This window comes from Periophthalmus magnuspinnatus, chromosome 20 (genome assembly GCF_009829125.3).
Source record: "Periophthalmus magnuspinnatus isolate fPerMag1 chromosome 20, fPerMag1.2.pri, whole genome shotgun sequence".
Classification (NCBI taxonomy): domain Eukaryota; kingdom Metazoa; phylum Chordata; class Actinopteri; order Gobiiformes; family Gobiidae; genus Periophthalmus; species Periophthalmus magnuspinnatus.
The window spans coordinates 13795633-13812705 of NC_047145.1; the positions used below are offsets into that span (position 1 = coordinate 13795633).

General features: G+C 39.8%; 4 protein-coding genes across 4 annotated transcripts; 1 reads left to right on the top strand and 3 right to left on the bottom strand.

Moving 5' to 3' along the window:
• Nucleotides 1-2023: 2023 nt before the first annotated feature.
• Nucleotides 2024-3328, bottom strand: sox32 (SRY-box transcription factor 32). Its single transcript, XM_033986294.2, has 2 exons — nucleotides 2897-3328; nucleotides 2024-2605 (listed from the first exon to the last, which is right to left on the bottom strand). The coding sequence occupies exons 1-2, from the start codon at nucleotides 3207-3209 to the stop codon at nucleotides 2031-2033; spliced, it is 888 nt and encodes a 295-aa protein (XP_033842185.1). The 5' UTR covers nucleotides 3210-3328; the 3' UTR covers nucleotides 2024-2030.
• Nucleotides 3329-7039: 3711 nt separating this feature from the next.
• On the bottom strand, nucleotides 7040-9870 carry mrpl15 (mitochondrial ribosomal protein L15). The gene is made up of 5 exons (XM_033985819.2): nucleotides 9684-9870; nucleotides 9394-9551; nucleotides 9130-9295; nucleotides 8732-8855; nucleotides 7040-8633 (listed from the first exon to the last, which is right to left on the bottom strand). Exons 1-5 carry the CDS (start codon nucleotides 9786-9788, stop codon nucleotides 8296-8298), a joined length of 891 nt encoding a protein of 296 aa, XP_033841710.1. The 5' UTR covers nucleotides 9789-9870; the 3' UTR covers nucleotides 7040-8295.
• A 409-nt stretch (nucleotides 9871-10279) lies between these two features.
• Nucleotides 10280-13585, top strand: lypla1 (lysophospholipase 1). The gene is made up of 9 exons (XM_033985821.2): nucleotides 10280-10619; nucleotides 10751-10782; nucleotides 10853-10918; nucleotides 11047-11094; nucleotides 11169-11239; nucleotides 11314-11387; nucleotides 11468-11569; nucleotides 11821-11997; nucleotides 12880-13585. The coding sequence occupies exons 1-9, from the start codon at nucleotides 10548-10550 to the stop codon at nucleotides 12937-12939; spliced, it is 702 nt and encodes a 233-aa protein (XP_033841712.1). The 5' UTR covers nucleotides 10280-10547; the 3' UTR covers nucleotides 12940-13585.
• Nucleotides 13586-13637: 52 nt separating this feature from the next.
• Nucleotides 13638-16506, bottom strand: LOC117388308 (regulator of G-protein signaling 20). The gene is made up of 5 exons (XM_033985822.2): nucleotides 16420-16506; nucleotides 15680-15840; nucleotides 14878-14955; nucleotides 14558-14792; nucleotides 13638-14383 (listed from the first exon to the last, which is right to left on the bottom strand). Exons 2-5 carry the CDS (start codon nucleotides 15835-15837, stop codon nucleotides 14195-14197), a joined length of 660 nt encoding a protein of 219 aa, XP_033841713.1. The 5' UTR covers nucleotides 15838-15840; nucleotides 16420-16506; the 3' UTR covers nucleotides 13638-14194.
• Nucleotides 16507-17073: the final 567 nt, after the last annotated feature.

A 17073-nucleotide genomic window follows, 5' to 3' on the forward strand; every position in this document is an offset into this window, starting at 1 on the left:
CAGATCCCGTTAGCAAGTAGCAGATTTTTTTTCACTTGTGCAAAAATGGCAACACGATGCTGCTGAATCCTATGCGTATCACAGATTAAGAAAAAAAAAATTGGAGAACAAAGTAAGTACCGAGCAGTGGCCATATGCCGGTGGCAGTAAAAACGGGTTGATTGGAGCAATGATGTTTTGAATTTAGGAGTATAAAGATTATTCAAACATGAATCATGCTACATACAACTTTGGGAGGGTAAATGAGAAGGGAAAACAAGCTCTAAAAAGTTAATGTTGCATAATCTGTACTGAGGCAAAACAGATTAGGTACAGCTCCTTTAATGCTCTATTTGGTTTTAAATTGTTAAATTAATAATCATCAGTTCAGTTTTCTGCAGGGCTATGTACATACTATTTTATTATTTTTATGGTGGAAGCACTTCTCCAACCAATAAATTACACCTTTCCAGTCTGGTGATACTGTCATGTCTTCCTCTCATTACAGTCCAACATAAACTAAGTCCGGCCTAAATGCACTATAGCTCAGCCACCTTTCCCCTTATATTCTGACAAACTCTCTCTCATCCACTTGTTTGTCCTTCAGGAAGTTCCTGTGACCGCTTGCTAATTGTTGCTGAGGGCCTACAATCGGAACAAAACAACTCTGAGGTTACATATGTCAGGTACTATTTGCTGTTTTCTGCCAGCTGTTTCTTAATAATCATTTTTGCATTGGTGGCTGCATTCCTTGTGTAAATATTGTTGTGGGAAGTTGGCACGCGTCACTCTAGTTCCGTTAGTTCAGGTGCTGTTGGACAGGCTTTTCTCTCCCAATCAACCCCTCTGTTCTCCTCCTTCTGCCCTTCTGCTCATCACTTCCTTCCCACAGTTTAAGATCTGACTCATGCCATTTCCGCTCTCAAAGTCCAAAGGATATTTAGTTGTTGTGCATCACCTGACCAGCAAGTGCGGCCACGGCTGAATAAATCTGTCAGTAACAGTCACAAACTCCACCTCATAATGATTGTGTAAGTGAGCACACATTTGGCAGCCAGTGAGAGTGGAAATGCATGCACTGTAAAGATTTAAGATCTAAATTTAGGTTCTTTGTAAGATTTTGAAAATGAAACGGGAACATTGAGCATGTATTGTTTGCCTGTGGCGCCACATTCACCACACTGATGAGATGAGGTAAACCAGTCTGTCAGCAGATTGGCAGAGCATCTTTTCACTGTAAAAAGCTGTTTGATTGATCAAATTCACTCTTATCTGATTGTGGAGAGAATATGTTGATATTACATTTGCTTAATACTTAGATAATTTGCTTGTATTGTTGTTATAAGTTAGTCATTTATTGTATCGATTGTAAAATTGCTGTTTTAAAGTGTATTCCTGGGTTTCAGTTCACTTTTGAAGGACTTTTTGAGCACTTTAACCCATTTAAAAAGATGCATCATTTTGATTTCTAGCTTGGTGTTCTTACCCAGCACTGTGTTTCCTATGTGTCAGTATCGAATGTGAAAGGCAAATGTAAAAATACATTGATTAAATCATTATAATTTCATTATTGTGATGAGTTATCATTGTAATAATTGTGCAACTATGAATATGAATGATAACATAAGACCTACTTATTGTTAATCATGTATCCTTGAGTTAAGTTTAGAACATGTAACTGATGTGATTGGTGTCTGTATGCTGACTAAAAAAAGTCAGCACTGCCTCATGCCTATGTATTTTATGTCATAATTACAGGCTACTTTATGTTTGCCAAGTGATGCTGTTCAGACATTTTGTTATTCGTGATTTAGACACAAATGCACAAATCTTTGACACCATCTGGAAGATTTTGAGTAAAATATTTTAAAATGTAAACTTGTATTAATAAGTAATTATATCCCAACAGTAATTTAAGAGAGAGAGAGATAAAGTTTAGATATTTATTTATGCACAATAACATTGAACACAACTAACAACAAGACTACAGTCTATCAACAAAACAATTGCACTTGTGTAGTAAATAAATACTGTTCATGAAAGTCCTGGATTTATGAGAGGGACCGCTCCTCTCTGTAGTTGAGCTGGTAGCTGTTGGGGTCCACTGACTCTGGCCTGAGTGCGGGGGGTCCCAGGTATTGTTCAAACTCACTGCGGTCCAGATCATACAGAGTGTCCAACTGAATCTGCTCCAGGTACAAGTCTAGGGAGGGGCTGGGGTACAACCTGGACTCATCCTGGTCCAAGAGGTTGCTCTGCACTTGGCTGTAGTACGGCTGTAGATCGGCAGAGTAGTGAGGAGGGCACATAGCATCAAAAGCATTGGTTGTGTCCTGGAACGTTGTTGGATATGTGCACTGGGTTGGTCCATAGGGCTGCTGCTGGTTCTGGAGCAGGTAGCTGAGGCCATAGGGAACGCTGTAGCCAGGGGTGCAGTTTTGGGGCAAAGGTGGTGGGCCAGGGGTCTCTGGGATTTGAGGCTTGCTGGAGCTCTTCTTTAGCTGCTTCCTCCTGCGTGGCCTGTACTTGTAGTTGGGGTAGTCGATGGTGTGCTGGACCCTCAAGCGCTCGGCCTCCTGCATGTATGGACGTTTCTCTGCCAAAGACATAGCCTTCCAAGTCTTTCCTGAGGAGAGAGGAGGTTTACATTCTGATTAGATTATGGTAATAGTACATAAAGTTATAGGTTATGTAAAATATTTATGAACAGGATTGAGTAAGCCAATAAGAAATTGTTCTTTTACAATGACAGTACATATGTAGGTCAACTAGGCCCATTTAAAATAAAATCACTAAAGCCTATATAATGATAGTTATTTGTTAAATAATTTAAGAGGGCCAGTAGTACCAAGAGCACATTTGCCTCGGTTACAACTATTTATATTTAATCAACCCATCAATTGTGGACTGGTCTTACCGAGTATTTTGCTGAGATCGGTGTTCTCCAGGTCCGGGTTGAGCTGGGCCAGGCGCCTGCGCTCCTCTTTTGTCCAGATGATGAAGGCGTTCAGAGGCCTCCTAACCCTCTGCTGTGTGGAGGACTTGGCTTCCGGGCTGGTGCAGCTGGAGTCAGAGTTGACCGAGAGGGGACTTGAGGGCCCGGAGCTCGGTGATCGCACCTCGGTCATGTAGTCCCCGTCCTCGGTGCTGTCCATCATTGCGTGGTACGGGACGCGCTCTTGGTAGAAATGCATGTTGTGTGTTTGGCTGTGATGGCACGCCACTGTCATGTTCTACTGCTGTTGAGTTGAGCCTATATCAGAGCCATCCACCAATGGGAGACCGGGAGGAGTGGAGCTGAGGTGTGAAATCAAGGTGTATTCTCAGGTTAGTGATAGGACCATACGAACTCCAATCAACGAACCTACGAAACTTCACGACTATTGAGTTTGTCATAGGACATCAATGACCAATAGAGCCTAATATTTGTAAGTTTTTATTTGGCCTACAGAGTCATACAAAACTGCTGTTGTCGAAAATATCCACAATATGCCTCGTGTTTTGGGTATAGGCTATAACCTGTGAGATTTATAAATTCACTGAATAATTATTCACTATTGATTTATAGTGCAGGCCAACATTTTTCACTTGATCTCTAGTAATACATTACTTTTTACTTACTTTACTGTAATAAATGATGTGTATTTTGCGAGATGTCTTGGAGAAATTGAATCCAATCAATTCTGTTTACCTGAGTATTGATAGTTACACATCAAAGTGTTCACGTGACATGGTTGGGTTACTAATTACATGGAGGCTCTCAGTTCTTATCGGTCATCTTTGGTCTCTATCAAGGTACATTTTACTCGACTGAGACAAGCATGATCAAGGCGCGTTTATTACGCTATTGTCGGTGCACACAAATATTTGCTTAGACGCACTTGAAATAGAGGTATAGGCTACAGCATATCCCATAAGATCATCCGGGAGGATAATCTTATATCATGGATGCACGTACAGTGACATTCAAAATGAGACACTCTCCAACAAATGCTGTCAAGTCAAAGTTGACTGAACAGCCTGAGTCAGGCTGACGTGTATTGATGTCTGTCAAAACTGAAGCAGACGAAGAGACACAGAAACCACAGCGTGGTCACATACAGTTAAATTTGGGGCAAGTATTAATATCCTTAGATACGTTGCACACAAACCCCTTTACTTGTTTTAAACACTGATAGCCCATTAATGCCACTATCATGAAGAAAAAAACGCGAAATGTTACACGTGTCTTTAATGTTATTTAAACAGTTAACAGGTTGTTTTGTAGCTTGTTTTAGGATGCCCTGTTATAGAATATGTGAATGAATTTAGCTGAAAGCTAAATGGACCATAAATGTAACAGTAGCATTGTGCAACAGCCACTTGCGCTTGTTTAGAAACTTCGCAGTCACGGTCGCGTGTTTCCATTTTCACTACAACAGCCATTCCATTACAGGTGCTCACTTCACCGCACAGTTTCTATTAATATGCTTTCTGGGCTCTCACGACTAACATTAAATTACAACAGTCCTCATTATGTACCAGGAGTTGCGTTGTTGCTGCAATACATGGTGCGTAATAGCTGCACCTGACCGGCTTTGTCTCACAGACGAGTCACTAACATAGTCTCTTTATGGTGTTAATATGTGGATTAAAACCTAGCTTTGAAGGTTAATACACATGGAGACAGTACCTAATGACATGGCCCAATAAACAGTTGTGACTGCCCTTTACGCACAAAACAGGCGTTCGCAATGAAGGACTTATTTTAGGGTGTTTCTTCATCAAAACAGTCACGAGTACATTTCATTACTTGTTGATTAAAGGGAAAAACTAAGGTTTGACTTTGACCACTTGATTAGATGAGGACGATAGAAACAGGCCTATCATGGATAGGCCCTATGCTCTTACAGTACAGTCCACTGAAAGCGAACATATCTTAAATATATAAATGTTCCGCTTCGGGAGCTTCAGATATTTGCATAAAAGGAGGGGGGTAACATGTTGTCAGTATTAGGGGTAGAATCCACATCCTCGATGTTAATCGGAACGCATGCTATATTTCGTTTTGAAAAGCGCTAATGGATTTAATCAATTAGTTTGAAGGGCACAGCGTGAATACCATAACAATTTAGTTTCGACTGCGTGTACCTGACTTTGTTGAGACTTTGTTGAGTCAATGCACTGTGCTGTTCTGTAGGGGATTTATTCACTGAAAGGATAAGGTTGATAAAAAATAAATAAATAAAAATAACATAAATAAATAACAACAACAACAACAACAACAACAACAACAACAACAATAATAATAATAATAATAATAATAATAATTATACCCATACAGTGTTCTGTTGTGTTTTTGTTTTTCCAAATCTACTTTAATGAATAATTCTTTTTTAATCTAAATCTTAGGGTCTATTATCTAGTTTCATAATGAATCCTAATCCTAATGTGTGATGACAGGATCAATGCATTGTCTCATCTTCAAACAAGGCTCTTGGCTCAATAGTCACTATGCTTTCTGAGTAAGGATTGTCCTCATGACAATGTACCATTGTACTGGACAGAAGGCAAGAAGGCATATATGGGACAGTCCTCTGCCTCTTCTTCACTTTGGATCACTTATGTACTGGATGGCAAATGCAGAAGAACACCAGGAGCTGACCTACTGGACTATACTGTTTCAGGGGCTTATTTTGTGGTGATTTTGCTGCATGTGAAGACTGTATCCTATACCTTGTACTTTGTAATGTTATCTTTGTTTTAATTTTAACTAATTCACGAATGAACTGATTCCACATTACCTGGATAATTTTCTAACCTGGGGACACTTACCACACTTGTTACCATTATGAGATGGAGATGTCAGAATGCAGGATGGGGGATAGTGTGCTGACCAGAGGTAATGAAGCACTGTATTCTGAGCCACTGTCATGTTCCACCTCACAGATGTTCCTTACAAAGGCTCATTCATACAGAGCACATTGTCTCATGGCTAGAGGTGTGACAAGAAAATAGTAGTGCCATCTATACACTGTATTGTATGGGCACAGCAGGCTAGATACAGATACAGAACTCAGACAGCATTCAATGCAGTGCTACGTGCCCCCCTGAACTTTGTTTAAGAAGATGCTCTGTGTAGTCAGGTCCAGGGTGCCAGGTGCAAGCCTCCTCACTCCCAGTGTCAACAGGCCCTGCCCAGGCCTACGACAGGCTAGCTGAGAGGATTACATGCCCCCTGGTGTAGACAGCCTTAATGTAGCCTCATTAGCAGAACACAGTGGCCCCTACCTCAAAGCACAGATAGCATGGCAGGCTCAGTCAGACTTCAAACAGCAGCTCAGGCCTGTGCTGGGGCCCAGGTGGTCCAAGTGCAGCTTCTGTACTGCAACGGCACAAGCAGACAGCCATGTAGAAGGATGGATTCATATTTTGTGACTGAAGTTAATTTATTTTTTAAATATTATTTTTATGTTACAAATTGTCCACAGTGTTATTTGTGAGTTTATTTGTGACTACATTATCTTATGTAGTTTTCTGTTGCCTATTAGAAAGAATGTATTGACTATAATGCCCAATTACACAGCACATCCTAGTTTATTTGTTAGCATCTGAAGTTAACTCCTGAGGACTGCATATGTTTTCTCTGCAAATGAAGGATTGCATGCTGCACTGTCTGTGCAAATGAGGAACTGTATTCTTCTTGGCAACTGATAAGTCTTATCTTCTGAATTCAATTTGGTCTTGTATGGTTAATAGTGAGTCTATACACTGTATGCACTGATCCTCTACTGTCTTTGGCATGTGTCACTTCAGCAGACAGAGCAGCCTCCATTAGGCATAATTATCCCTAATTATTAACTGGAGTTAGACTGAGAACTGTGACTGTGAGCATGATATCTGTTGGTCTTAAGTGGCTCACTCAACAGCAGATAACAAACAATCTCTGCCTGCTTTTCTGCAGCAAGGTCTGGCCATGTTTAATTAAATAGGGAGACTCAGACATTAGATTAATAACAGCAATACTTATAGTAAGACTAGACTACTTTTTGCCAGTGTAAAATATTTAAATCTCTATTGTGACCACAGAAAAAACTTTATTCTGTTTTAGTGCAGCACACTCTTAGACTGAAGTTTGTATTAGAAATGTGAGTTGACTTTGACTCAAAAGGATCTGCTACTTTGAAGATAAGCGCTGTAGTTCTGCCATAAACAATGATTGTGCTCTTTCTTTCCTGTGGTGTGATTTATTTTCGGTATTATGCGGTAAGGATTTGGGCTGGTTTCCTGACAAGCCAGCATTGCATGCATCCACAAACTGTGTAGTATATTAGATACTTGAAGTCCCATATGAGAGGCCAATGTGAAACCTCTGTGTCATGTCATGTCAAGCTTGTATTTTTACTTTCCTAATAGTACAATCAACTCACAAATGAAAAATTATATAAATTCTAGGTTACTGAATAACCAACACAGCAAAAGCCATTTGACACACACAAACATATGCTTCCTTTGATAGTGCTTTTGAAGGAGCAGAAATTGTTCCCTATTGGAACTCAGGACAATATCTCAAATAAAATACCAAGTTACTATTAGCAAAGTGGCTTTTAGCTTAGAAAGATTTTCAATATACTGTAAATGACACCCACAAAAAAATTGTCAACCCTGTGACTTAAAACATGCTGTGTAATATTTAAGCAATGTAATCATACAATACAATAATAATTGTATTTCTAACGTTTATATTACACAGTAAAACATGAATTAAATCAATTATAAATTTTAAAATAAATGTTAGTCCTGAAAGTTCTTAATGGTACTTCCTCATAATTATTTGGGCAAAATATGAGTTTGCCCGATTTGCTGCTGCAGTAGGGTAAGGAGCCCTTTTGAGTGTCCAGGCCAGGATACAGCTGCGTATGACTAATTTCTAACTCCCCTTCTAGATCTATACAAGTCTTTTTGCAAGTTACACACAGCACTGGGCATCTGTTTCCTGTTTTCATTCTTTGAGCCATCTTATTTTCCTTATTTCCCCCTCACCTGTTACAGTGCATGTCCCTTGCACCATTCATTAATGACAGCGATGGATTAGCTGTGTTAATCGGTGCAGTGCACTATCAAAGCATTATCAAAGATTATCAAAAATTAAGTAATACATTTTAACATTTTAACACAACTTTTCAAGTTTTTCATGTTTATGTCTATAGTCTATAATAACTTTATTCTTGAGTTTAGAGTAAGGTTGCTTTCAAATGTATTTTCCATTAAGTCATGTATACTAATGCTTTTAATTCAACAATGCACATGTATTAATTTACTTTTTTTATTTACAAACTACGAATTGTAATATTTGAGCAGTTTCTCATCAGTAGGCTTCAAAATCTTTTTCTCATGCATATTAACCAACCATCCCGGAGCAAGACCAAAAAAGATTTGTCTGACATCTTTCCTCATAGAAAGCATGTGGTAGAGTTCGTCTTTTGAAATGTTGGGTAAGGCATAGCCATACTTGAGGGCCAAGGCTATTCGAGCCTGCTGGATTTTGTCCAGATCTGCCAAGTAACCTCTGTTTTCAGCATCTGAATAATAGGGCACCATGTCCTCTCCTGGTAGCATTCTGCGTGGTATAGGCTGTCCTCTCAAGAAGAATGGGACAGGCTTGATGAGAATCCCTAAAATATAAAAACAATAAATTTGTTTTAAATGTAATGTTTTTCTTGTTGTTCAAATTGGTTATAAGTGAATGTATAATTGCAAAAATTTCAATTACCGAGGCTTATAGGATCATAATAACTGGTGGTTATGACTCCTCCATTCCGCTCAATAGCAGCAATGGCCCCTTCAGAAGCCCTTTGAACTTCTATGTTGATTTTTGCAGCAAAAATGTCAGAACCCTGGAAAAGCACAAATACAGGGATAATGTTGTAGCTAAATTTGCATATCAATCTTATAGCTCTATAGTGCCATCTGCTGTTATAGTATAATAAATGTAATGCAATGCAATATTGTGGAATTAATGCTTTATGCCAGTTAATATATTAATATTCATCAAAAGGTAGTGGAGTGAAAATGTAGTGGAAAGTTCTGTATTGTACTCTTTATTGGTGCGTTTAATAAGCCTATGGCAAAATAGACCCGTATAATAGGCTCATCTAGTTTTGTTCATACTTCGTCTACAAGCTGGACCCCGTAGTCTCTCTTGAGGGGCTGCACGGTGACCCCTCTGGCATTCACGAGCTGGGTCAGGTCTATGGGTTGAGTTGTGTCGAGCCGGCCCAAATCAATGAGATACTGCAGACGTTTGAGCGTCAGGGGCTGGTACTGTGGACGTCGGCTGAAAGGGAGAAACGTGTCACTGTCAAACACTTGCTACATTATGGGATTAAACAATTAGTGCAATCAATACCATTTAACAAATCCAAAATACATTACCTGTGGCCCTCGTTGTAAGTGTATTTTGGAATGGCTAAGTAAAATGGAGTCGAACCGCCAACAAATCCCAAGCGAGGCCGGTTGCCTCTCTGCCTTTCTCCCTTGTGCCCGCGGCCGCTTCGGTTTCCCCCATGTTGTCCTCTGCCTCTCCGCTTTTCCTAAACATGGGGAAAAAAGTAATATTTTAAACTGTATCTGCACGGATAGTATGGCAATGGCTAGGTTATCTGTATGATTCTAGTTATCACTCAGTCACAGCAGGTTAACCACACTACTAATTTCAGCCTTACCAACTGTTTTGACCCTGGTTCAGGCCGCAGGTTTGCCAATGTGATACGTGGTAAATTCTGTAAAATTTCGAATGCTTTTCCACCGGTTTTTTTAGTAACAGACATGTTTCTGTAGCTCACATGTCAAAGTTAGCCAAACCAAGGACATGCGCATCACGTGACATGCGCGAGCGGAAGTGCTTCTTTGTGAACGAGTACAGCTTTCAGTATAAAAGTAGGCTACTACTGGGGAAAAACAAGGGGAAAACATGAAAAACAGATAGGCCTAAAACATCTCGAACTAGATTATATGGAGATAATACGATGTGTATGTGTGCTTGTTAGCATCCCTGTAAATACAAGAGCATTTTGACAACTGGTAGTCTAGAAGTTTGCTATGCTCATGGATATAAATATTTAAAGTGTTAATGATGTTATACCTCGGATAAATCGCCTTCCATGTGAAAATATACATCAATATATTTGGATTCTTGGGGGTGATTAAGCAGCGATTAAGGGCGTTATTACTGACACTCACGAATGGCCAATCATAGCTTCGTATTTCTGTCGCGTACGCGACACGGTCCAGATATTGACCAATCAGATCAAACAGAGGCGGGACCACAGCACTGTCGGCGTTAGCGCTACTGATAACTTATGTGCTTGAGCTTCTTGTTTTTTCTCGTAGAAATCAAACTTTTTTTAGACGAATACTGGTTAATCGGCCTTCTCACTTCGCCCTGAGACTGCATTTACTGACCGGGTCGTCTCTGTTTTTACGAAGTGCCACGCGGAGTGAGAGGACCTCCGTCACGGATAGAAAGCCAAGCCAAGGGGTATCCTTAGCTCCGCAGCTAACCATTTGAGCCGTTCCCTCCGCGCTGTATGTGCGGCAATAATATGTCAGCGCCTTTATCTGCTTCCATTGTGCCTGCCGCCCGAAAAGCCACTGCAGCGGTGAGTCCCAGGTTACAGCAGCATCGTGTAAACACGACCGTGTCTGATAAAGCACCTGCTGCTGTCAAAAGATCTCTTCTGCCCTTAGCTTTCACTAAGCAAATGCTTAAAGTCTGTTTTGATTTGCACAGGTGATATTCCTGCATGGCCTTGGTGATACCGGGTATGTAAAACAGTTTTATGTTAAATAAATCTATATCTTTACTTTACTACTACATTGTTCTATCTGACAGGCATGGCTGGGCCGATGCTTTCCAAAGCTTGAGTATACCACATGTGAAATGCATCTGTCCACATGCGTAAGTATTCAAAGTAGGTGAGAGCAGTTTAGTAGACACAAGACAATTAAAGTTTGTGCTAAACTAGAAGGGATGATCACACTGTGACTGCATCAGCTAAGCTGCACTACTGTCCTTGTGTTTTTCAGTCCTTCGATGCCCGTGACCCTGAATATGAGAATGGTGATGCCATCTTGGTCAGTATACAGCACATTTTTATAAATAATGCTCCAACAAAACTCTAATCCTGGTTTGATTTCCTGCCCTCTAGGTTTGATATTTATGGATTAAATTTCAATACAAGCGAAGATGAGGTTGGGATTAAAAGAGCTTCAGAGAACAGTATGTTTGTGAAGTATTAAGTGTCAATTCATTTGCAATATCTGTGTGTAATTAATCTGTTTTGCATGCCACAGTTAAGGCTTTAATAGATCAAGAAGTAAAAAATGGGATACCGTCTCATAGGATTCTCCTTGGTGGATTTTCACAGGTAATAATTCTATTTTTCTTGAATTTAAGAACATACAATAACACTTATTCTGCTTGAATACATTTTGTTTGTTTTTATAGGGTGGTGCACTGTCTCTTTACACGGCTCTGACTACTAACCACAAACTTGCTGGAGTACTGGCTCTGAGCTGCTGGTTGCCTCTCCATGACTCTTTCCCTCAGGTACACATGCACACACACACACACACCAATATACATATACAGTATATAGTATACATTTATACAGAACTTAAATATATCATGGTGCTCATATATATATATATATATATATTATATATATATATATATATATATATATATATATATAAATACATTTTTTTTTTACCCACTGCTTTAATTTTCTTCCTGTGTCATCTATTAGTCATAATCCAACTGTGCAAATAATCTGAAATAATCTCTTGTATTATTGTCAGGCCTCTGCCAATAGTGTGAACAAGGACATGCACGTGCTGCAGTGCCATGGCAATGCTGACCCTGTTGTTAATTATGCTTTCGGCAAAATGACAGCAGAGAAGATGCAAACCCTTATCAACCCAGCCAACTACACTTTTAAAACCTATCCGGATCTTTCTCACTGCTCCTGTCCTAAAGTGAGTGCTGGGTTGACTCTAGTAATCTTGTTTCATGTAACATTGTGTGTTAGTCCTGTACGGTCTTGGAAGAAATTCTTAGACCAATGTTCCAAAAGTATTGCGATTGTTCTTAAATTTTGCAAAGCAGTTGCAAAATTTAAGAACTATATTTGTAGAATTAGAACAATTAGATTTGGTATGTTTTCAAATCCGGTCTTATTTTACAGCACACATTTTAAACTCATTCATCTGAAACGTATGAGGTATAAGCATATAGGAATCTGAGCATTTACACCTGTTTTTGAAGAAGTAATGGAGAAGATGATATAAGATAATGTAGTGCATTTTATGGTTATAACAAAAGAGCATGCCCTTTTCTTATATTTCTAAAAGTATAGTTTGGCTGTTCAAAAATTACTAATGAAAATCCCATCGAAGGGACAGCAGAGGGCAGCAAAGCAGATGTCGACACTAAAGAATAGACTCAATACTCTATCTATGCCAATAACACAATTAAAATTACAAACAATCTTTTTTTACACAATAGAATGTGATTTTCAACATTAAATTGGAGTACCTTCTTTTATATTTCCATGCTTTCTTATATCTGTAATCCCTCAGTTGTCCAGGTATGTTTCATGGGTGTATATTAGTCTGTGTAGTCTTATTACTGCTCAAGATCATTCTAAAGTTATTCAGGAAAGGTTAATTTCTGTCCTGTGAATGTGACTTTTTTAAAGTATTGAAACCTGATCAAGTTAGTATCTAGTTTCAATACTAGTTTTATTATTGATTTAGTATCTGATTTTCAATACTTTTGACAACAATAGTTCCTCTACACAGTGCCAGCAAGTTAAATTAAAGACTATTAAACAAAAATATGTTTTGTTATTTTTACAGGAAATGTCGGACATAAAGCATTTCATAGAGAAGACCCTTCCTCCCATCGGTAATGAATGAAGAGGGCCGTGTGCGCACACACACTTAGTACCATCAGCACCCTCAACTGAGAACCTGTGGACCCAAGAACTCACTGAACAAGTGGACAGTGAAACCGCGCTTCTGCTAATCAAACCGGAATAAATACAAGACTACGATTACTCCTCCAGAAAGACAAGACTGTGGGTGACGCCGTAACCCGAAGCCACACACGATCTCAGACTCTGCTTGTCGATTGTATCCGCCATCAGAAGCCATTATCTGCAGGACAAATGTAGGGCTTTGCAATTTGGGTAAACAATTATCAATAAAAGGTTATTATTGATTTTGTTAATGCAGTGTGTGTAGTTCAACTATTGTAATGATTGAAATATCTCTAAACTTGGAGCTGATTTCTTGTTTTTTGAGAATTTATTAGGTGAGAAAAGTAATTGAAAAGAACTGTTTTGCGATTATTTGCTTGGGGTGATCAGTATATGAAGTGGATGTACTATTTTTGCGTAATCTTTAGAATATGTAGGCATAATGCCTTGAATGCAACCTAATATGCAAGTTGTAAACATATCACATGAAACAAGGATACAATTGTGCTTTATTTCATTTGTAATAATTAAAATAACTAGTCGACATAACTCCCTTTTTAAATACATAAATATATCAGTGGTCATTATTTCCCCCCGTCTTCTGTTAAATAAATAGAATCACTAATATCACAGTAATGAAGTACACAGGTAAGACCTACTACAAATCGGGGGATCAGCTCCAGTAGTAAAAAGTGATCTTTGAGAAGAGCTAAAAGCACCAAAACGGTAAAGTCAAAGTGGCACCACTCATGTTCAAGGTGCAGGAGAAGATCTTAATCCAAGGCACTTTCTCTTCTTCGGTTACCTTTTAAAAGAAAATTAACATTTTCTACAAGAACTGAATATGCATCAGCATCAAGGCTCACAAAATGCCTGAATGCAAATACAGTGCTCACAGATAGTACATGCTCTCTCTCATTAAACAAGGTAGAAAAGTGCAATGTCAAGCGCTAGGGAATATACAAAAATATAGATATGCTGTCCAACATGTAACCAATGCCAGAACAAGCATTTTGTTCTTGTCTGCTCCATGGAAATTTGGTAAACTAATCTTGGGTAAATAAACAGCAATTATAGCTGACAAAGACCACTTTGAAAGAGTGTTAATTTCCTCTTTCTTTAAATAGCAGGACTCCAGCAGGAGGAGGTTAGACCCAGTTTCCCAGGTGAAGTGTGAGGCAATAAGGGACGATCTATGGCTCTGGGGGCATCTCCTCCAGGCTCTTAAGGAGGTCCGTGTACTCTGTGGAGTTGATGAAGCGTGGGTAAGAGTCCCTCTGCATCAGTGTGTAGATCTGCTGCTGTGCGTCATCAAATGTGTGCGAGGTGGGCTCCAGCATGTTACGGTTTATAACGTCTCGAACACGTGAGTCCAAGCTGACCTACAACAGATAAACAATAGATAGTGAAAATCAACTACAATATCCAAAAATGGTAAAGCAATGAATTTAAGAATTGTTTCAGTGTATAATGAAGTAGTTTTCATCTTTAGATTTGCCTAATCATTTGAATTCATAATATACACATTGTCCTGTCAGATTATCACTGGATATTACCTCTTTTGGGGATAGTATTGAGATGAAGTCCTCATATATTTGCCGAACCTTCTCTTCGACCACAGTCTTGTTGGTCTCCTTTTTGAGCTCCTCACAGGCGAGCCAGAACATCATGTTCTCCTCACTAAACTCTGTCCTCAGATACTGCCTGAAGCAGGAGCGCCCAGATGCACTCTTCATCAGCTTCTCAAATGACACTGACCAGGAGCGGGCGTCTTCTGGAGTGGGCTTGGGACTGTAGAGCAAACAGTGGAAACATTTATTTGGTCTTATCTCATTATCTGCAGGTGATGATGTTATTTCATTAGTTGCTACTATACCTTTCCTCACAGTTGTTAGTTGCATCTGTTCTACGCTCAAACCTCTGGATTGTCTCATCTTCACTTCTCACAGTCAGACTAGAAGAAAAAGACAACCCTTTGATCTTTGCTTCTTTTTCTCTTTAAAAATAGAAATAGCATCTTATAAACAGCATGTACAGTATACTGTTTTTTTAGACATATAGATATACTTATTGAAGCCTAAAGGGAGTTGGAACCATACATTGCTGAAGTGTGACAATTGTCTACAGGGTCCGTTAGGAGTTCCTATATCTAATTAAAATGGTCCCAGTACCTGATGTAGCAGCTGCTTTTGAACTAATTGGCTCAGGTGAGAGTCCACTCTGCATCGTCCCATGTGGAAAATGACAGTTGTAGCCATGTAACAATTACACTTGTATAGATGTGGAGACAAAATGTATTACTTGGCCCCAGTGGGGTAAGTTAACATGGCTGTGCACTGCACACAACAGGCTGTCCTCAGAGGAAGTGTGAGTAAATGGCTGATGATTCCAAAACAGAAGACTCATGGGTCAGTGTCCAGTGAGAGAGGGGGATCAGAAACAGTGTCAGTGGCTGTGCCTTTGCTGGAGGGGAAGCAGCCGCATAACCTCCGGTGGCATTTCCTTTATTTGTTTTGGGCAGAATACAGTTGAATTTGTATGCCTATGAATTATGCAATGTAGGTTATTTTTGAGTACATTTAATCTAAGACACTGAGCCACACTGTGAAGAACAAACTACTTTGTATAATAATGCAAAGCCCCTGAGAGCTGTGTTGTGGGGTGCATCGTGCAGTTACCAGGAGCAGCTACAGCAGCAGCACCAGCAGAAGCAGCAGGCATTGGAGGCGTTAGTGGGGTTGTTTCCCATTCTGTGGCGTGCTTGGAGGACACTGGCAGCTGCTTCCTGATGAACCTGCATCTGTCTCTTACGCATCTCCAGCCGCTCTGAGCCCATGGACTGTAGAGCGAGAAAAACACAGGGGGAAATAACCATACATTATGAAATCATAAACAATTATATAACAATGAAATGATGTTCGGGACCTTTTTGATTATAGTAACTGCATGGACGAGATTGGTATAATGGGCACTACAGTGCACGATGACGCGTGGCGCGCACCTACACGAGCGCTCCCCCTCTGTCCATTTCCCCACTCTCTTTTAATTTTAATAGCTACAACTCCCTCCTAATATCCAATTTGTTCTGAATGATGAGCGAAAGCCTAATGATACTGACAAGGCGTAACTCGGACCGCAGCGGTCGCATCCCTCGCGTACACGGGTCCGGATACTTCTGATCGAGTGGAGCCCCATTATGGTTATTTCTACAGCCTGACAATAATGTGATCATTTAGTGACAATGGCTAAACACTGAAAACAAAACATCTGCAAATAATAATTCTTACAGGAGGTTACCATGAGAACGAAGATGAGCATCTGTGGTTGCTGGAACATGCACTCCCAAGAAACACACATGACAGAGCCTTGGCCTATGCTGTGTTTGAATATGAACTATTAAATATTAGCGTGTACTCACTGTGTCACCATGAATGCCAGAATACAGGTGCTTTTGCGTCTGTCACATCCGTCCGTCTCGACTTGACACAAACCAGTTGGTTTCCTCTCCGCGCATGCGTTCCCAGCGCAAGTGTGAACAGATTTCTTTGCGCCCATGAATTAACGACCGGAGAGCGGAGCCTGTATGTGACAGGACAGAGATACGTTCCAACACTATACAGTGTGTCACTGGAGGCTATACCCTCACAACATGATGTGTGATGCGTCCGAAAAAGGAAAGAAGTATGTGCCTCTATACTTTAAATAAAAATAGTAACACAGCAAAATAAGAATCGACTAATGTGTTATGTTGACTAATTAGGTCTAAATAGGACAAATGTCGTGCTATATGAATAAATTGTACCATGTATATTTTGCTCTAGTCGAAATAAAATCTTAAATGTTCATTACACCACTTAGACCCCACATCACTTTGTCTGCGTCCTCCGATTGCACTGTTCGGTTAGTAATATGTTATTCCACCAGATGGCAGTATACATCCACTGGGGTTCCATAGGGTTTTTAAGGCTGCAGAGTTGAAGAATGCCGGATTCAGAATTGCTTGTTTTCTTGAATCTGGACTGGGAAGAAACAGTTCTAACAGCCTCTTCGTAAATGAAAAAAGCAGATTATA